The sequence below is a fragment of the Coregonus lavaretus genome (genome assembly GCF_964263955.1).
Source record: "Coregonus lavaretus genome assembly, chromosome: 1".
NCBI classification, from domain to species: Eukaryota; Metazoa; Chordata; class Actinopteri; order Salmoniformes; family Salmonidae; genus Coregonus; species Coregonus lavaretus.
In genome coordinates, this window is record NC_139988.1 from 79069017 (window position 1) to 79091027 (window position 22011).

At 47.6% G+C, this 22011-nt stretch overlaps 1 protein-coding gene across 1 annotated transcript in view; it reads right to left on the reverse strand.

The window, feature by feature from the left end:
- tbkbp1 (TBK1 binding protein 1) overlaps positions 1 to 22011 on the reverse strand; it is a gene marked incomplete at both ends in the record, with an annotated part of 44525 nt that overhangs the window by 15024 nt on the left and 7490 nt on the right. Inside the window, 4 exons of the mRNA XM_084169851.1 lie at positions 8629 to 8690; positions 8877 to 9079; positions 20388 to 20532; positions 21494 to 21598. Of these exons, the coding sequence (XP_084025977.1) occupies positions 8629 to 8690; positions 8877 to 9079; positions 20388 to 20532; positions 21494 to 21598 (515 nt within the window). The remainder of the gene's footprint in view (positions 1 to 8628; positions 8691 to 8876; positions 9080 to 20387; positions 20533 to 21493; positions 21599 to 22011) is intronic.

The following is a 22011-nucleotide window of genomic DNA, read 5'->3' on the forward strand; positions in this document are numbered from 1 at the left end:
ATGCCAATTATAGAGCCAACACTGAGAAGTCTCATATTATGAGTATTCTCACAACCCACTGTGCATAGGAGAGAGAGGGAAGCACATGCAGTACCAATAGAAAACATATCACATGTTGCCTGGAGGTTTTTTGACCAGTAAACATCACCAAACACTAAACCATCAGTTAATGGAAATTACAGTCATCATGAGTCATTATTGTGAATCTTTTCCATTTCCCTCGATAATTCTCTTACACACATGATCTGTCTGTCTTTACAATGTATTTTTCAGGAGAATGATGTTGCCACCACAAATGAATCACAGCTATGGAACATCTCAATGTTTATCTAAGAATCAATTAATTTAATTTCTATTTAAGGATTTATGAAAAGGTAGCATTCCACAAAAGTCTGTCATTTTGACCACAGACATTGCATTCATAAGTTCCACCAGTTAGTCAGTAGAATCAGTTGTTCAGACAGGCCTACCCCTACGTTTATGTATGACCCAGACAGACAGAGTGGGCTATTAAAGCCCCTTCATTATAACTTTCCACCAACACCTTCACAACAATCTGAAAATACAATAGATCATACATAACTTACAGGAACTGTGGAAACCATTGATGACATTGGAAAAAAAGCAGTCCTCTTCTCCCCAACTGCCTCTATCCAACTCTTTCATGTATATGGAAGTACCTGTATTCTCTTTGAGAGTTGAAATCTCCTATCATCCTTTACAGTCCAAGGGGGATGTCTGAGTGACAGTCCCTAGTCTCTCGCCGTTTCTTCACACAGCACTGTATTTATTGACTGTTTTGACATACGCGACTCTTCCTTTTCACACTTCAGCTCACGCAAGTCTCAACTTCGCCTGTGCCTTTTGACAATCTTTGAAAAGCATGGCTTGGAAAGCAACACATCTCACTCACAGCACCTTGTGTGATCTCTTATGTGTGAATACCTCTGTTGGTTCATAAACACTGCCAAGACTTCAATGCGCTGCACCGTTTTGGAAAAGCTATTTGGAGGTGTTTGAGTGTTTGTGTGTGTGTGTGTGTGTGTGTATGTGTGTGTGTGTGTGTGCAGGGATGGGCAAAAATTACCAAATACAATTACAAAATACCAATACCAAGATCAATATATCAAAAATAAACTACAAAATACTTGTATTTCTAAATGTATTTAATTAAAATACATGTATTTTGTATTTTAAAATACAGAAATACATTTGCAAGTAGCCAGCCCAAACAGCAACAACATTCTCAGTGACGGTTACAGACACTTTTTACTTGCTATGACTGTGATATGTTGTTGTTTATCTACCTTAGTTGAATGCACTGACTGTAAGTCACTCTGGACAAGAGTGTCTGCTAAATGACCAAAATGTAAATGTACTGTATATGTGAAAATTAACATACCAAAATGAACTGCAAAGCACATTGGGTTTATTATTGGTCTTGTTTCGGGGCGGAGGTTATTACATTAATATTCAGCATGATTTGCAATTGTTCATTTTTACATACAGTGGGGAAAAAAAGTATTTAGTCAGCCACCAATTGTGCAAGTTCTCCCACTTAAAAAGATGAGAGAGGCCTGTAATTTTCATCATAGGTACACGTCAACTATGATAGACAAATTGAGGTAACAAATTCCAGAAAATCACATTGTAGGATTTTTTATGAATTTATTTGCAAATTATGGTGGAAAATAAGTATTTGGTCACCTACAAACAAGCAAGATTTCTGGCTCTCACAGACCTGTAACTTCTTCTTTAAGAGGCTCCTCTGTCCTCCACTCGTTACCTGTATTAATGGCACCTGTTTGAACTTGTTATCAGTATAAAAGACACCTGTCCACAACCTCAAACAGTCACACTCCAAACTCCACTATGGCCAAGACCAAAGAGCTGTCAAAGGACACCAGAAACAAAATTGTAGACCTGCACCAGGCTGGGAAGACTGAATCTGCAATAGGTAAGCAGCTTGGTTTGAAGAAATCAACTGTGGGAGCAATTATTAGGAAATGGAAGACATACAAGACCACTGATAATCTCCCTCGATCTGGGGCTCCACGCAAGATCTCACCCCGTGGGGTCAAAATGATCACAAGAACGGTGAGCAAAAATCCCAGAACCACACGGGGGGACCTAGTGAATGACCTGCAGAGAGCTGGGACCAAAGTAACAAAGCCTACCATCAGTAACACACTACGCCGCCAGGGACTCAAATCCTGCAGTGCCAGACGTGTCCCCCTGCTTAAGCCAGTACATGTCCAGGCCCGTCTGAAGTTTTCTAGAGTGCATTTGGATGATCCAGAAGAGGATTGGGAGAATGTCATATGGTCAGATGAAACCAAAATAGAACTTTTTGGTAAAAACTCAACTTGTCGTGTTTGGAGGACAAAGAATGCTGAGTTGCATCCAAAGAACACCATACCTACTGTGAAGCATGGGGGTGGAAACATCATGCTTTGGGGCTGTTTTTCTGCAAAGGGACCAGGACGACTGATCCGTGTAAAGAAAAGAATGAATGGGGCCATGTATCATGAGATTTTGAGTGAAAACCTCCTTCCATCAGCAAGGGCATTGAAGATGAAACGTGGCTGGGTCTTTCAGCATGACAATGATCCCAAACACACCGCCTGGGCAATGAAGGAGTGGCTTCGTAAGAAGCATTTCAAGGTCCTGGAGTGGCCTAGCCAGTCTCCAGATCTCAACCCCATAGAAAATCTTTGGAGGGAGTTGAAAGTCCATGTTGCCCAGCGACAGCCCCAAAACATTACTGCTCTAGAGGAGATCTGCATGGAGGAATGGGCCAAAATACCAGCAACAGTGTGTGAAAACCTTGTGAAGACTTACAGAAAACGTTTGACCTGTGTCATTGCCAACAAAGGGTATATAACAAAGTATTGAGAAACTTTTGTTATTGACCAAATACTTATTTTCCACCATAATTTGCAAATAAATTCATAAAAAATCCTACAATGTGATTTTCTGGAATTTTTTTCCTCAATTTGTCTGTCATAGTTGACGTGTACCTATGATGAAAATTACAGGCCTCTCTCATCTTTTTAAGTGGGAGAACTTGCACAATTGGTGGCTGACTAAATACTTTTTTTCCCCACTGTATACATTTATATTTAGTTCCTTTGGTAGACACTCTTATCACACCGTAGTGCCATCAGACTTCTGATACCAATGCAGGGTGAACAGGGGCCACAAAATGGTGAATTGCTATTTTAAAAAATGGTATTGAAAAGTATTTAGTATTTTGAAAATACAAATTACAGCTCTCGAAAGTATCTTGTTACAAAACACATTGGAGTGTAGTTCAGCCCAGTGTAATATAAAATACAAAATACTCAGAAGTAAATTAAATGCATATTTAAAATACATGGAACAGAATTACTGCCCATCTGTGTGTGTGTGTGTGTGTGTTTCCGTGCATGCCTTTTCTGTACGTGTTTAACTATACTTGTGGGGACCAGAAGTCCCCACAAGAATAGTAAACAAACAAAAATTTGACCAACTGGGGACATTTTGTTAGTCCCCACAAGGTTAATTGCTATTCCTAGGGGGTTTAGGTTTAAGGTTAGAATTAGAATTAGGTTTAGGGTTAGGAGCTAGGGTTAGGTTTAGGGTTAGGGTTAAGGTTAGGGTTTGGGGTTAAGGTTAGGGTTAGCGGTTAAGGAAAATAGGATTTTGAATGGGACTGAATTTTGTGTCCCCACAAGGTTAGTTGTACAAGACTGTGTGTGTGTGTGTGTGTGTGTGTGTGCGTGTGCCTGTGTGGGAGGAAAGATGATAACTGTGTATATAGCGAGAAGAAATTCATGACTGCCAATCTATATGCTGGTTGTGTGTGGGAGATGAAGTGTGTGTGGGCCGTATGAGCTGGATTTGACCTCTGAACACACATTAGAGAGTATGGACTGTAGGGTTGCTGTTTCTGTAATAACTACACAGTGTTTGGGGCTGTATGCTATCACTCAACTGTAAGAAACACAGATTCTAAACATAACTCAACATATACATACACCATATAATTTCTCAGTAAAACTTCCATTGGTCAGTGATATTTAATAAGAAAAAGTGATGGATGACAAATGACAAATTCTGGTACATAAAGTTACAGAGGCAGAGGTAATGAGGACCCATGGCCCTCCTTAGGTCTCTGAAGAAGACAAGCACTAAATGAGTGCAGGCTTTCGACTCTCATGTCCACAGCCTACACACTGTCAGAAGCTACCCACTGGGCACAGACTTCAGTTCAATGTCTAGTTTTGGTTGATTTGCTAACTAACATGAATTCAACAAAAAATATCACCATGTCATTGGATTTAGGTTAACATTTGGGTGAAAAAAAGACTAAATGCCCATACGTTGATAACCTTTTGGAAATCCAATCAGTTTTCCACTTAGATTTAACGTCATTGCATAGATTTTTTGGGTTGAAATTATGTGGAAATATTGTTGATTCAACCAGTTTTTGCCCAGTGGTTGTAATAACACATGATCTACTGTATATTATATGCTGTTCCTTACTGTTGGCTCTTTGTCTTTCTGAATTTGTTTTACATTGAAAATGTGAACTCCATACTATAGAACTGAACAAAGCAATTACAATTGTCAGCAATTATGTCAACCAAGTCAAGTTCATTCCAAAATAGTCTACACAATCAAATGAACGCATTCAATAATCTCTGTATTTTTCCTCAGGTAACTGACCATATTTGAAGCCAAACAATTCTAAGTGTCTGTGAGGGCCAAACTGTTGCTCTCCAGAACATGCAACACACATGACCAGTTCCACATGAATCTGAGCCATTTACAATAAACGAGAGCACTTACAAGAAGTCAGCTGCCATTCAGAAAGAAAATACCAGCTAACAGGTAGGTGGGTGAGTAAGGGAGAGAAAGCAAGATGTGACTGGAAAAGTAGTAGGCTTTCCCTCCCAGGCCTCTAGCCCAGTCAACCTTAGCCACTCTACCATTCACTTTACTTCCACTTTCTTATCGAAACAGTGTTTGCTTTTCACGCCCCTCAGACTTGTCGTGAATGTGGTTTTGCACTAGCTAGTGGGTGAGCTCTGTGTGGTGTGACTGTGCGTAGGACAGGGGTATTCAACCGGGGGTCCACAGCGTCAGTTTTGGTTCCCCTGAGAAACAACAAATGACGACTGCTGTATGTCAGGAAACTCTTGTGCCCACACTGCCCTCTAATGTTGTTTTATATATTACCACACAACACACAACTAGGCTCCTCATCACAAGTGTGTTCTCCACATTGAAAGAGACTGAGGTCCACATAATTATCCAGTGCAAAACTTATGGGCATAGACGCAGGAAGTAGGGGTGCTGCAGCACCCCCTGAAAAATTGGAATAAAAATAATAATATACAGTACCAGTCAAACGTTTGGACACACCTACTCATTCAAGGATTTTTCTTTAGTTTTGACTATTTTTCACATTGTAGAATAATAGTGAAGACATCAAAACTATGAAATAACACATATGGAATCATGTAGTAACCAAAAAAGTGTTAAACAAATCAAAATATATTTTATATTTGAGATTCTTCAAATAGCCACCCTTTGCCTTGATGACAGCTTTGCACACTCTTGGCAGCTTCTCAACCAGCTTCATGAGGTAGTCACCTGGTGTGTCTTCTTAAAAGTTAATTTGTGGAATTTATTTCCTTCTTAATGCGTTTGAGACAATCAGTTGTGTTGTGACAAGGTAGGGGGGGTATACAGAAGATAGCCCTATTTGGTAAAAGTCCAAGTCCATATTATGGCAAGAACAGCTCAAATAAGCAAAGAGAAACGACAGTCCATCATTACTTTAACACATGAAGGTCGGTCAATACGGAAAATGTCAAGAACTTTGAACGTTTCTTCAAGTAAAGTCGCAAAAACCATCAAGCGCTATGATGAAACTGGCTCTCATGAGGACCGCCACAGGAATGGAAGACCCAGAGTTACCTCTGCTGCAGAGGATAAGTTCATTAGAGTTACCAGCCTCAGAAATTGCAGCCCAAATAAATGCTTCACAGAGTTCAAGTCACAGACACATCTCAACATCAACTGTTCGGAGGGGACTGTGTGAATCAGGCCTTCATGGTCGAATTGCTGCAAAGAAACCACTACTAAAGGACACCAATAAGAAGAAGAGACCTGCTTGGAAACACGAGCAATGGACATGAGACCGGTGGAAATTTGTCCTTTGGTCTGGAGTCCAAATTTGAGATTTGTGGTTCCAACCGCCGTGTCTTTGTGAGACGCGGTGTGGATGAACGGATGATCTCCGCATGTGTATTTCCCACCGTAAAGCATGGAGGAGGAGGTGTCATGGTGTAGGGGTGCTTTTCTGGTGACACTGTCTGTGATTTATTTAGAATTCAAGGCACACTTAACCAGCATGGCTACCACAGCATTCTGCAGCGATACGCCATCCCATCTGGTTTGGGCTTAGTGGGACTATCATTTGTTTTTCAACAGGACAATGACCCAACACACCTCCAGGCTGTGTAAGGGCTATTTTATCAAGAAGGAGAGTGATGGAGTGCTGCATCAGATGACCTGGCCTCCACAATCCCAAGACCTCAACCCAATTGAGATGGTTTGGGATGAGTCGGACGGCAGAATGAAGAAAAAGCAGCAAAACAAGTGCTCAGCATATGTGGGAACTCCTTCAAGACTGTTGGAAAAGCATTCCAGGTGAAGCTGGTTGAGAGAATGCCTAGAGTGTGCAAAGCTGTCATCAAGGCAAAGGGTGGCTATTTGAAAGAATCTCAAATATAAAATATATTTTGATTTGTTAAAAACTGATTCCATATGTGTTATTTCATAGTTTTGATGTCTTCACTATAATTCTTAAATAGTATAAATATAGAAAAACCCTGGAATGAGTAGGTGTGTCCAAACTTTTGACTGGTACTGTATCTATATATAATAATACGAAAATAATATTTTTTCACAAAAGTAGTGCACTGGGCCTTTAATAGTCCTGTATTAGCGGACCGATATAGCCGTCTGCAGCGCGGGCAAAAAGTGTTTCCAGGACCCCCCCACCCAAATGAGAAAAATTGCAACACCCCCATCTCAAACTATAGTGAACAAAAATATTAACGCAACATGCAACAATTTCGAAGATTTTACTGAGTTACAGGTCATATAAGAAAATCAGTCAATTTAAATAAATAAATTAGGCCTTAATCTATGGATTTCACATGACTGGGAATACATATATGCATCTGTTGGTCACAGATACCTTTAAAAAATGGTAGGGGCGTGGATCAGAAAACCAGTCAGTATCTGGTGTGACCACCATTTGCCTCATGCATCGCGACACATCTCCTTCGCATAGTTGATCAGGCTGTTGATTGTGGCCTGTGGAATGTTGTCCCACTCCTCTTCAATGGCTGTGCAAAGTTGCTGGACATTAGCGGGAACTGGAACTACCTGTCGTACAGGTCGATCCAGAGCATCCCAAACATGCTCAATGGGAGACATGTTTCTTGAGAATGCAGGCCATTGAAGAACTGGGACATTTTCAGCTTCCAGGAATTGTGTACAGAACCTTGCGAGATGGGGCCGTGCATTACCATGCTGAAACATAAGGTGATGGCGGCGGATGAATGGCACGACAATGGGCCTCAAGATCTCGTCACGGTTTCTCTGTGCATTCAAATTGCCATCGATAAAATATAATTGTGTTCATTGTCAGTATCTTTTGCCTGCCCATACCATAACCCCACCGCCACCATGGGGCACTCTGTTCACAACGTTGACATAAGCAAACTGCTCGCCTACATGACGCCACACACGTGGTCTGCGGTTGTGAGGCCGGTTGGACATACTGTCAAATTCTCTAAAACTACTTTGGCTTATGGTAGAGAAATTAACCTTCAATTATCTGGCAACAGCTCTGGTGGACATTCCTGCAGTCAGCATGCCAATTGCACTCTCCCTCAAAACTTGAGACATCTGTGGCATTGTGTTGTGTAACAAAACTGCACATTTTAGAGTTGCCTTTTATTGTCCCCAACACAAGGTGCACCTCTGTAATGATCATGCTGTTTAATCAGCTTCTTGATATTCCACACCTGTCAGGTGGATGGATTATCTTGGCGAAGGAGAAATGCTCACTAACAGGGATGTAAACAAATTTGTGAACAACATTTGAGAGAAATAAGCTTTTTGTGCATATGGAAAATTTCTGGGATCTTTTATTTCAGCTCACGAAACATGGGACCAACACTTTACATGTTGCGTTTATATTTTTGTTCAGTGCACTTCCTGCGGCTATGCTTATGGGCACAAATGTACTAGTAATATATCAAAGAATGTATATGTGATGGAAAGGCCACTATTCTAGGCAGAGTTCAACTTTAAGACGGGCCTGGAAAAGGGCTCATTTAGGTTCTAATGAGTTCCTTAGAGGCTACCTTAGTCAGACCAAAACGTTACAGTCTAGACCTTCAGATATGGGTCAGGTAGAGCTCCTAGTGAAACGTTACTGTCTGCTACTATTATCTTTCTCTCCGTCTCTCTCTCTCTCTCTCTCCCTCTCTCAGTAGCAGTCTAAATGGTTGCAGGTCTTATGGAGGTGTCACACAGTAAATGGTCGTTGTCTTCACTTACTGCTCATCTCCCACCTTCTTGATCCACTCCACATCACACTGCTCACACGACGAAGTCATTTCCTGCCGAAGTAGAGCGTGAAAACAGATTAGCATGCAGGTGATCGAAGCGGACTTGGCAAAATGTGACAGCAAGAGTTAGACAGAGCTGGCTATGCTTTAGAAAATAGATGGAGAATGTACCAGTTTGTGAGACGTACCAGTGTGTTAGGTGTGTGTTAGGTGTGTATGTGTGTGTTGTTCACTGACCCTCTCTATGTGGTTGTTCTGGATCTGTTTCAGCTCCTCCTGCAGTCTCTCACACTCTGCCTTCACTTCCTGTTCCCTCTGACACGCCCCCTGGGCCTGGTGCCGCGCCCCCTCTAGCTCTGCCTCCAGACGCTGCAGCTTCAGGTCTGACAGAGTGTCTAGACTACGAGAGTTCTGCAAGGTCAGCGCAGGACAATCCAGCACTGGGGAGGGGGAACGCATCACCGGCACACACACAGGATCAATCTAGAGGGACTTAATTATCCCAGGGTTTAACCATCCATCATTATACTTTGCTGGGTAGGGATAAGGGATAGTTATGTGGACTTCCGGCCAGCTAAGAGCTCCACGTATCTTCATTTTCCACCTGGGTGGAGGAGCGTGCGTGGGTACAGCCACGGAGCTCAGCTCATACAGATTCTGTCATTGAGCCAGTTGTGATGAGTGTGATAGAAGGAGTCAGGCGCAGGAGGGTAAATCACAGAATACAGAGTTTATTCCGTTGTACACAAATGCGCTGGATAGCGACACACGAAAACAGGCACAGGGGAAACTATCTACCCTGGCAATACACGGTACGGGATACTCCAACAATATACAGGCACAGGGGAAATATCTACCCCGGCAATACAAAGGGAGAGTAGCTCCACCGAGCTACACTACTCTCACAAATAACAATCACCCACAAGGACAAAGGGGGCAGAGGGAACACTTATACACAAACTAATGAGGGGATAAGAACCAGGTGTGGAATGATGATATATGGAGCGGCAGTGGCTAGTAAGTCGGTGACGACGAACGCTGAAGCCTGCCCGAACAAGGAGGGGAGGCAGCCTCGGCGGAAGTCGTGACAGTACCCCCCCCCCCTTGATGCGCAGCTCCAGCAGCGCGCTGACCCTGCCTCGGGGACGGCCAGGAGGACGCGGAGCAGGGCGAGCCGGATGGCGACAGTGGAAATCCCGCAACAGGGAGGGATCGAGGATATCGCTCACCAGGACCCAGCACCGTTCCTCCGGACCGTACCCCTCCCACTCCACGAGGTACTGAAGGCCCCCACCCGACGCCTCGAATCCAGGATGGAACGGACAGAGTACGCCGGGGCCCCCTCGATGTCCAGAGGAGGTGGAGGAACCTCCCGCACCTCAGACTCCTGGAGCAGACCAACCACCACCGGCCTGAGGAGAGACACATGAAACGAGGGGTTAATACGGTAATCAGGGGGAAGTAATAACCAATAAGTGACCTCGTTGATTCTCCTCAGAACTTTGAACGGCCACACAAACCGCGGGCTCAGCTTCCGGCAGGGCAGGCGGAGGGGCAGATTTCGGGTCGAGAGCCAGACCCGATCCCCCGGTATGAAGACCGGGGCCTCACTGCGGTGGCGGTCAGCGTTGGCCTTCTGACGACGCACGGCGCGCTGGAGATGAACGTGGGCAGCGTCCCACGTCTCCTCCGCGTGCCGAAACCAGTCATCCACCGCAGGAGCCTCGGTCTGGCTCTGGTGCCACGGTGCCAGAACCGGTTGGTAACCTAAAACACATTGGAATGGCGTTAGGTTAGTAGAGGAATGGCCGAGAGAGTTCTGGGCATATTCTACCCATGGCAAGAACACCGACCACTCCCCCGGCCGGTCCTGGCAGTAGGACCGCAGGAACCTACCCATATCCTGATTTACCCGTTCCACTTGCCCATTTGACTCTGGGTGGAACCGTGGGGAGACCGGGCAGAGGAAGGAGGCGGCAGGACTTGGAAAAGCGGTCCACAACGACCAGGATGGTGGTGTTACCTTGGGAGAGGGGAAGATCAGTCAAAAAATCAACACTTAGGTGAGACCATGGTCGTTGTGGAACTGGTAAAGGTTGTAACTTACCCGCTGGGAGGTGCCTAGGTGCCTTACTCTGGGGGCTCACACTGAGCAGGAGGAGACGTACACCCTCACGTCCTTAGCCAAGGTAGGCCACCAGTACTTTCCGGTCAGGCAGCGCACTGTACGACCGATACCTGGGTGACCAGAGGAGGGTGATGTGTGTGCCCAGTAGACCAGACGATCACGGATAAGAGCAGGCACGTACCGCAGCCCAGCTGGACACTGAGGTGGAGATGGATCTGTGCGTAATGCCTGCTCTATATCCGCGCCCATCGCCCATACTACTGGCACCACAATGCAGGAGGCCGGGAGTATGGGGGTGTTGTCTCTGGGCCTCTCCTCTGTGTCATACAGCTGGGACAGTGCATCTGCCTTCACAATCTTCATACCCGGAATGTATGACAGTGTAAAATCAAACCGGGTGAAGAATAGGGCCCACCTGGCCTGGTGAGGATTCAGCCTCCTCGCTGCCCGGATGTGCTCCAGGTTACGGTGGTCCGTCAAGACGAGGAAAGGGTGTTTCGCCCCTTCGAGCCAATGCCTCCACACGGTCAAAGCTCGGACAACAGCCAACAGCTCCCGATCACTAACATCGTAGTTCTGCTCTGCCGGGCTGAGCTTCTTAGAGAAGAAGGCACAGGGGCGGAGCTTGGGTGGCGTGCCCGAGCGTTGAGATAGGACAGCGCCTATCCCTACCTCGGACGCATCCACCTCCACTACGAACGGTAGTGATGGATCGGGGTGGGCCAGTACCGGGGCTGAGGTGAACAGACCCCGCAATTTACTGAAGGTCAGCCTCAGCAGACCAGCGGATCCGGGACGGCCCACCCTTCAACAGGGATGTAATGGGAGCTGCGACCTTGCCAAAGCCCCGGATAAACCTTTGATAGTAGTTGGCGAAGCCAAGGAAGAGCTGAACCTCCTTAACCGTGGTTGGAGTCGGACAATTACGCATGGCTGAAATGCGATCTCCCTCCATCTCCACACCTGAGGTGGTAAAGCGGTATCCGAGGAAGGAGACGGACTGCTGGAAAAACATACACTTCTCTGCCTTGGCATAAAGGTCATTTTACAACAGTCGGGCCAGCACTTTGCGAACCAGGGACACATGCTTGGCGCGTGTGGCAGAATACACCAGGATGTCATCGATGTAGACCACCACACCGTGACCAAGCATGTCCCGAAACACCTTGTTCACAAAGGACTGTAGGACGGATGGAGCATTCATCAAACCGTAGGGCATTACCAGGTATTCATAATGCCCCGTGGTTGTGCTGAATGCTGTCTTCCACTCATCCCCCTCCCGAACACGCACCAGGTTGTATGCACTCCTGAGATCTAATTTGGTGAAGAAGCGCGCCCCATGCATTGACTCAATCACTGAAGGAATGAGGGGGAGAGGATAATTAAATCTTATCGTCTCCTTGTTCAGTGATCGATAATCAATGCACAGGCGTAGACCGCCGTCTTTCTTCTTCACAAAAAAGAAACTTGAGGAAGCGGGTGAAGTGGAGGGACGTATATACCCCTGGCCCAGGGACTCGGTGACGTATGTTTCCATAGCCTCCGTTTCAGCCTGCGACAGGGGGTACACATTACTCCTGGGAGGTACAGCGTCTACCCGAAGGTTTATCGCGCAATCCCCCGCCCGATGAGGTAGTAATTTTGTCGCCTGCGTCTTTGAAAACGCGTGCGCCAGATCGAGGTATTCGGGGGGAATGCGCACGGTGGAGGTACCGTCTGGACTTTCCACCGTGGTTGCACCAACGGAAACACCTAGACACCTACCCTGACACTCTCGTGACCACCCTGTGAGAACCCTCTGCGGCCATGAGAAGGTGGGGTTGTGGAGTGCTAGCCAAGGGATACCTAATACCACAGGGAAAGCAGGAGACTCAATAATAGAAAAAGTAACCTGCTCACAATGAGTCTCCTGGGTGATCACAGTGACTGGTACAGTAACTTCCTTAACAAACCCGTACCCTAATGGTCGACTATCAAGTGCTCTGATGGGGAGTGGAATGGATAGGGGAACCAATGAAATGCCTTGAAGGCGTGAAAATGCCCTGTCCATAAAGTTCCCAGCTACGCCTGAATCGACTAGCGCCTTACACTGGGGAACTACCATGTGATCGGGAAAGTAGATAGGTAGGGTACAGTGCACAGCAGAGGGCTCTGAACGAGTGTGGGTGTTCGATACCTGGGGTGATGCGAGAGTGCCCTGCCTGCCGCCTCCAGTTCCAAAAGAGCGTTGACGACTACGTGTGGTGTACTGTCCCTTCGTGCCACCAAAGTGGCACTGTCGCTGTCGTTCTCCGCTCTCTCGGACGGCGGCTCCACCCAGCTCAATCAGCTCGGGATCCGAGTCATCCGGGGTGGAAATGGGCAGACCCCTACCAGGACGTCCTCTGGCTGCCAGCAGGTTGTCCAAACAGATGGCCATGTCCCCCAGTTGCGTGAAAGACAACATGGTGTCCCGGCAGGCTAGCTCCCGTCGGACGTCCTCCTGCAGATGGCACCGGAAATGGTCGATCAGGGCCCGCTCGTTCCACCCGGAACCTGCTGCAAGTGTCCGAAACTCCAACGCGAGTCCTGCGCGGTCCTCGTCCCCTGCCTCAGGTGGACCAGCCGCTCGCCCGCCTCTCGACCCTCGGGCGGGTGATCGAAGACCGCCCGAAAGAGGCGAGCGAACTCCCAGTAGTTCTCCATGACGGCTCCTCCTTCGTTCCAAACCACGTTTGCCCACTCCAGGGCTTTCCCCGAGAGGCAGGAAACGAGGACGGACACCTTCTCCCGCTCCGATGGGGCCGGCCTGAGGCTGAAAGTAGAGCTCCATTTGGAGGAGGAATCCTTGGCAGAGCGCCGCTGTCCCGTCGAACGCCCGTGGTCGGGAAATCTGGATCCCTCCGGGTGCTGGGGTGTAGGTGGCTCGATCCGGTTGGCCAGCTGGTCTCGACAGATCGGGTCCTCTCCTCTCCAGGCGTTGGATGACCTGAAGAACCCGATCCATCGCTTCCCCCAAACTGGCCAGCATCGTGGAATGCTCCTGGACCCTTGCCACGATTCCAGGCATGCGCTCCTCTCCCGCTGATTCCATAGCTGGTGGGTGATTCTGTGGAGGGGGAACGCATCACCGGCACACACACAGGATCAATCTAGAGGGACTTAATTATCCCAGGGTTTATACCATCCATCATTATACTTTGCTGGGTAGGGATAATGGATAGTGATGTGGACTTCCGGCCAGCTAAGAGCTCCACGTATCTTCATTTTCCACCTGGGTGGAGGAGCGTGCGTGGGTACAGCCACGGAGCTCAGCTCATACAGATTCTGTCATTGAGCTAGTTGTGATGAGTGTGATAGAAGGAGTCAGGCGCAGGAGGGTAAATCGCTGAATACAGAGTTTATTCCGTTGTACACAAATGCGCTGGATAGCGACACACGAAAACAGGCACAGGGGAAACTATCTACCCTGGCAATACACGGTACGGGACACTCCAACAATATACGGGCACAGGGGACATATCTACCCCGGCAATACAAAGGGAGAGTAGCTCCACCGAGCTACACTACTCTCACAAATAACAATCACCCACAAGGACAAAGGGGGCAGAGGGAACACTTATACATGGACTAATGAGGGGATAAGAACCAGGTGTGTGTAATTGACACGACAAGACAAATGGAATGATGATATATGGAGTGGCAGTGACTAGTAAGCCGGTGACGACGAACGCCGAAGCCTGCCCGAACAAGGAGGGGAGGCAGCCTCGGCGGAAGTCGTGACACCAGTAGCTATTGTAATAGAGGAGTCGTCTTTATCTTATCTCACCAGCCACCTCACACAGGCATTGACACATTGACACTCGAAAAAACATATACACACAACTTGCGCTGATATAAAACACACAAATCCTTTCTAACACAGTACATTGCCCACACTCTCTTGCACGCAACTTCCGTAATTACATCAAACCCACACATTTGTGTTTGTGTACAAGTCACAGCTGAACTACTAGTGCAGGGATCATCAACTAGATTCAGGGCCAAATTCGGCCCGCGGGCCACCAGTTAGGGAACCCTGTACTAGAGTGTGTGGCATTCCCTTTTATTTTAATGTGTACAGGTCAGCCTGTGGCAGAGGCAGTAGTAAATTACTGTACAGAATAATACATTTCAACATGTAATGGTACTAAAGCACATCATGAAGGCTTTCCATCTGAATGACAACCCTTCACATGAATTCACCTCGGCATGACTCAGCAATAACAGAGGTATTAATGACACATTTCATCAGCATTTTGCATCCTTTTTGCTATCGGTCACAGTTCAGGCCCTGTGACTCCATAGCGGCTAATTAGCATATAGGAAGCAGCAGGGCAAGATAGGAGAGAGTTGGCCAATCGTAGTTCTGTTTCCCCAAATCACATTCGGCGCTCGCCTTTTGTCGCCTGATGGCCCGCTGCAGGCGTACATGGGCAGCGTTCCAGGTCTCTTCCGAGCGCCGAAACCACTCATCCACCGCAGGAGCCTCGATCTGGCTCTGATGCCAAGGTGCCAGGACCAGCTGATAACCTAACACACACTGAAAGGGAGAAAGGTTAGTGGATGAGTGGCGGAGTGAGTTTTGGGCCATCTTGCCCAGGGGATAAAACCCGACCACTCCCCCGGCCGGTCCTGGCAATAGGACCGCAGAAACCTACCCACATCCTGGTTAACTCTCTCCACCTGCCCATTACTCTCGGGGTGAAAACCTGAGGTCAGGCTGATCGAGACCCCCAGACGTTCCATGAACGCCCTCCAGACCCTTGAGGTGAACTGGGGACCCCGATCCGATACAATATCCTCAGGCACCCCGTAGTGCCGGAAGACGTGTGTAAATAGGGCCTCAGCAGTTTGTAGGGCCGTAGGGAGACCTGGCATAGGAATGAGACGGCAGGACTTAGAAAACCGATCCACAACGACCAGGATCGTGGTGTTCCCTTGTGAGGGGGGAAGGTCTGTAACAAAATCCACCGATAGGTGGGACCACGGCCGTTGTGGAACGGGTAGGGGTTGTAATTTCCCTCTGGGCAGGTGTCTAGGTGCCCTACACTGGGCGCACACCGAGCAGGAGGAAACATAAACCCTCACATCCTTGGCTAAAGTGGGCCACCAGTATTTCCCACTGAGACTGATGCCAGGATGACCAGAGGAGGGTGACGTGTGAGCCCAATAGATCAAATCGATCGCGAACCTCGAGCGGCACGTACATACAACCCTCTGGACACTGGGGGGGAGTGGGCTCGGTACGTAACGCCCCCTCGATGTCCGCGTCAACCTCCCACACCACCGGTGCCACCAGACACGACGCCGGAAGTATGGGAGTGGGCTCAATGGACCTCTCCTCTGTGTCATACAGTCGGGACAGGGCGTCTGCCTTAGCGTTCTGGGAACCTGGTCTGTAAGTAAGAGTAAACACAAAACGAGTGAAGAACATGGCCCACCTTGCCTGGCGAGGGTTCAATCTCTTCGCCGCCCGGATGTACTCCAGATTGCGATGGTCAGTCAAAATGAGAAAAGGGTGTTTAGCCCCCTCAAGCCAATGCCTCCACACTTTCAGAGCTTTAACCACAGCTAACAGCTCCTGGTCCCCCACATCATAGTTGCGCTCCGCCGGACTGAGCTTCTTTGAAAAGAAAGCACAGGGGCAGAGCTTTGGTGGCGTGCCCGAGCGCTGAGACAGTACAGCTCCTATTCCAGCCTCGGACGCGTCCACCTCTACCTGGAATGCTAAGGAGGGATCCGGATGAGCAAGCACTGGAGCCGAGGTAAACAGGTCTTTCAGATGACAAAAAGCCCTGTCCGCCTCAGCTGACCACTGCAGTCGCACCGGTCCCCCCTTCAGCAAGGAGGTAATGGGAGCCGCTACCTGACCAAAGCCCTGGATAACTCCGGTAGTAGTTGGCAAAACCCAAGAATCGCTGCACCTCCTTCACCGTGGTTGGAGTCGGCCAATTACGCACGGCCGAAATGCGGTCAATCTCCATCTCCACACCTGACGCGGACAGGCGGTGCCCTAGGAAGGAGATGGACTCTTGGAAGAACAGATATTTCTCCGCCTTCACATACAGGTCATGCTCCAACAGTCGACCAAGCACCTGACGCACCAGAGACACATGCGCGGCCCGTATAGCGGAGTATATGAGGATGTCATCAATATACACCACTACACCCTGTCCGTGCAGATCCCTGAAAATCTCATCAACAAAGGATTGGAAGACTGATGGAGCATTCATCAACCTGTATGGCATGACGAGGTACTCATAGTGCCCAGAGGTGGTACTGAATGCTGTCTTCCACTCATCTCCCTCCCGGATACGCACCAGGTTGTACGCTCTCCTGAGATCCAATTTATTGAAGAAGCGTGCCCCGTGCAATGACTCTGTCATACTAGCAATCAGAGGTAGTGGATAGCTGTACTTCACAGTGATCTGATTAAGACCACGGTAGTCAATGCACGGGCGTAAGCCACCATCCTTCTTCTTCACAAAAAAGAAACTCGAGGAGACAGGGGAAGTGGAAGGCCAAATGTATCCCTGCCTCAGAGATTCGGTGACATATGTTTCCATAGCCGCCGTCTCCTCCTGTGACAGAGGATACACGTGACTCCGGGGAAGTGCCCCTACGGAAACACCTACACACCTCCCCGAGCACTGACTTGACCATCCCTTGAGAGCCCTCTGTTGCCATGAAATAGTGGGGTCATGAGAGGTTAACCAGGGAAGCCCCAACACCACTGGAAACGCAGGAGAATCAATCAGATAGAGACTAATTTTTTCCTCATGACCCTCCTGCGTCTTCATCCAGAGTGGAGCTGTGACCTCCCTAATCAGACCTGACCCTAAAGGGCGACTATCTAGGGCATGTATAGGGAAGGGCACATCAACTGGCACAACAGGAATCCCTAAACTACGGGAAAACTGACGATCAATAAAGTTCCCAGCTGCTCCTGAATCTACTAGCACCTTATGCTGGGAATGAGGAAAAAACTCTGGAAATACAACATCTATACACATATGCGCAACAGGGAACTCTGGGTGAGTCGGGTGCCTACTCACCTGAAACGGTCCACCAGTGCTCTGCCTACTGCTTCGACTCCTTAAAGACCCTCCCCAGCACCGACCAGCAGTGTGTCCTCTGCGGCCACAGTTGGTGCAGGGGACGGCCCCTCTACCGGTCTCCCTAAGAGCAGCACCTCCGTGCTCCATAGGTTTAGGGTCGGAGGTGCTGGGGGATGGAATGGACGGCCCCTGATCCGGACGTCCGCGGGTGGCCAACAGGTTATCCAGCCTGATTGACATATCCACCAGTTGGTCCAGGTTAAGGTTGGTGTCCCTGCAGGCCAGTTCCCGACGAACGTCCTCCCTTAGGCTGCATCGGTAGTGGTCGATAAGGGCCCTCTCATTCCATCCTGAGCTGGCAGCCAGAGTCCTAAAGTCCAGTGCAAAATCCTGTGCGCTCCTCTTCCCCTGTCTGAGGTGGAATAGACGCTCACCTCATAACGTACTGATGCTGCGTCTATTCCTCCCCATTCGGCGTTGGCCCACTCGAGCGCTTTTCCGGACAGACAGGAGATGAGGGCGGACACGCTCTCGTATCCCGAGGGAGCCGGGTGGATAGTTGCCAGGTATAGCTCCACCTGGAGCAGGAAACCCTGACACCCGGCAGCTGTACCGTCGTATGCCCTCGGGAGCGAGAGCCGAATCCCACTGGACCCAGGTGGTGAAAAGGTGGACAGCGGTGTAGGTGGTGGTGTAGTTGGAGGAGGTATAGGAAAACCTCCTCTCTCCCATCGCTCCATAGTATTCACCACGCGTTCCATTGCGGTGCCGAGAGCCTGGATCATGGTCGCTTGTTGTTGGATGCGTTCCTCCATCGATCCAGCTGGCATGGCTGTACCTGCTGACTCCATATTTGGTGTGTGTTTCTGTCAAGGCGTCAGTGTAATGCGGTAGGACGAAGTCAGGCGCAGGACACAGAGCTGATCGAAAAACGTACTTTACTCGTAGGTATCTCAATGAACATACCTCCACACAGGGAGGAACAAACCCGCTCACATACGACAACCAAAACATGGACAAACACGCACAACACACAGTGTGAGCCAGAGGGTTAAATAGGGAAGACATAATTACATGATGGGAAACAGGTGAGACCAATACAGACAAAACAAGTAGAACATAGAAACATGGATCGGTAGCAACTAGTACTCAGGTGACGACGAACGCCGAAGCCTGCCCGAGCAAGGAGGAGGGGCAGCCTCGGCTGAATTCGTGACAGATGGGGAGAAAGAGGGAGAATGGGTGAGTTAATGAGAGAGGGGAAGTGGACAATGCAAAATTACGTAATTACCTATTGTGAATGAAGAACAGGGCGGGCCATTCTATTGTATTGGTATATTCTAATTATAATCTCAAAATGGTATGTACCCTATATCAGTCCACCTACACATCTGAGGCCTAAGCACAAAAAAATCCAGAAACGGTGCGCACTGAGCAGGTGCCAGCGCCACCACCAAATGAAACGGTGAGATTGGAGGGAGGAAGGAACAGCACCGTTTTGGAAAAGATCCACATCAGGCAGCAGGTGAGCGAGTGTCGGAGAATGTGGTGATGAGGCTTGTGGAACCTTACTTTGGCAAGGGGAGAAAATATCACCGTGGCGAACAAGTTGCTTGGAAATAAAACAAGCTTAGTCGGCACCATGAACAAAGCGAGACGGGGGTGAAGAGAGTTGAAGGGGCAAGAGGCCACAGTGTTGAAGAAGATATGGCGGTGGACGCACCGCAACCAGTTGCAAATGTTCCACGTCAATCAAGTGATCTGGATACACTTATTGTAAAGAAGGTGGATTTTGTAGCATTTATAGCCACTGTTATTAACTGTACTGCACAAGTGTCCAAGAAATCCAAGAACCTGGACATCATTATACAGTATCTGCAGCCAATACGTTTTTGGGCCTCCAAGACTTCACGGCAGAAGCACTGCAAGGACTACTGTCGCCAGAAAATGTCCCGCCCTCACATTATCTTTCTGAGCCTGTGTAGAGACCTGATTAGAATGTTGTTAGAAAAGCAGGCTGACTTTGTTTAATTAAAATGTCGTTACTGATCGTTTTTTTTTTTTTTTTAACCCGCATTATTTAATTTTGGGAATCTTTATTATCCACCAGCACAGTAGGTGGCGGAATGCACATATAATTGTTGCAAACGCCATTATACCAAAGAAGAAGAAGATGGGAGCGAGCGGTCCTTAAAAGAATATATTTATTTATTTAACCTTTATTTAACATTTATTTAACCAGTTAGTTGAGGACCACAGCTCATAAAAAAAAAAAACATCCGGTCAACACAGCAAGATATGCTACGAATAGGAAAAAGAAGACAGAGAAACCCAGCTACCAGGATTGGGGTCCATTCCATTTGAATTTGTCCAGCTCTGGAGGTAGTAACGCTGCTAATATTTTTTTTTTTTTATGAGGACATTGACTAATCATATTTCAAATCAGCTCCTGGACTAAAGTGTATTGAAATGAAAATACTAATCCGATCCTGCAAGCGTCAGCAGACAATAGTGTGTGAGAAGGGTTCCATAGAGACTCACTGTCATTGTCTGGGCTGTACAGCTGCAGGTATTGGATGTCCTTGCTGTGTAGCTGGGTGTTGAGCTTCTGTAGCGAGTTGTCCCTCTGTCTCAGAGCAGACTCCAAACCCAGGATACGCTCCACGTGTTTCTCCACTAGACTGGTCTAGGATCAGATACACAAACACAAACACATGGCTTTGACAATGATATATAAGTTGGGTAAGGCACATACAGATCTGGAATCAGACTAGTGGAAAGGTGGGTGCAAGACCAAATGCTTGTTGGTGTCCTGGTTAGGGTTTGGTATATGGTATACATAATGGCAGGTATAACATAGTTAAAATCTTAGCCAGTGTAAAGTCATTTTCTAGGACCTCACATTTACTGTAAATGGTTTCAGGGCTGGTGGTCTCTACAATAAACCTATTTCACACACTTGATCTAATAACCTTTGAAACACATGCAAAATGCTGAGAGTGCATAGTGTTGCTTTTCAATTTCCGATACGATTTTCTTAAAAAAAAAAAATTGAAGTCATTTTTAAAGTATTATTCGGGATCTCTGCTTTATTGGGTTTTAATCTGGCTTGTAACCAGGTAGAACACACAGGCTGGGGTAGAAGCATGGCCTCATAACTAATCATGAGAAACCCTCTACTGATATAGGGCCTCTGAACAGCTGCTTGGGGTTAGGCAAAGCTCTAGACACCCTGTCGTCATTGTAACTAAGGGAAAGTGTTCAATAAATAATTAACGTTCCTAAAAAGTTTTTTTATGAATATTTAATATAATTATATGGATGTTCAAAAAGCATTTTGGGAACATTTGTGGATGGAGGGATACGGTGATTCAGGGGATGGAGGGAGGGATGCAATGATGAAGAAGTGGATGGATGGAAGGAAGGAGGGATACAGGGACGGGAAATGGCTGGATGAAGGGTGGTGGGGGACAGGGATGACGCTATGGGATGGAGGTATGGGATGGAGGTATGGGATGAAGGTATGGGATGGAGGTATGGGATGGAGGTATGGGATGGAGGTATGGGATGGAGGTATGGGATGGAGATATGGGATGGAGGTATTGGATGAAGGTATGGGATGGAGATATGGGATGGAGGTATCTGACCATTTTGTCCAGGTCTCTCTGGAGGATGCTCTTCTCCATGTGGATTTTCTCATAGGCCTGAATCACATCCTCCAGCTGCTCCTCGCGCTCCTTCCTCTTCTGGGCCTGGGGGAGAGAGGGAGATAAAGGGAGAGAGGGGGAGAGAGAGAAAGAGAGAGAGGGGAGGGAGAGGGGGGAGAGAGATGAGAGGGAGAAGAGAGAGAGAGAGTAAGAGAGAAAGAGAAAGGGAGAGCGAGATGAGGAATTAAAGATTGAAGGGCCAGTCACAATTTCCTGTTTTGATTCATGTAACTGTTGAAACTTCTTTTTTAGAAACAAAACAAATTAACTTGTTTTTTTCAAATGTTTCTCTCACTCTGAAGCCTGAAGAAATATTGCATAATGATCCTTATAAAGGACACAAAAAAACTGTAAGTTCAGACAGTGTTTGTGTAAAAAAATTTATATATTGTATTTGTCACTTTTTGTGAATTTCTGCAGGTGTAGACTTTACCGTGAAATGCTTACTTACGAGCCCT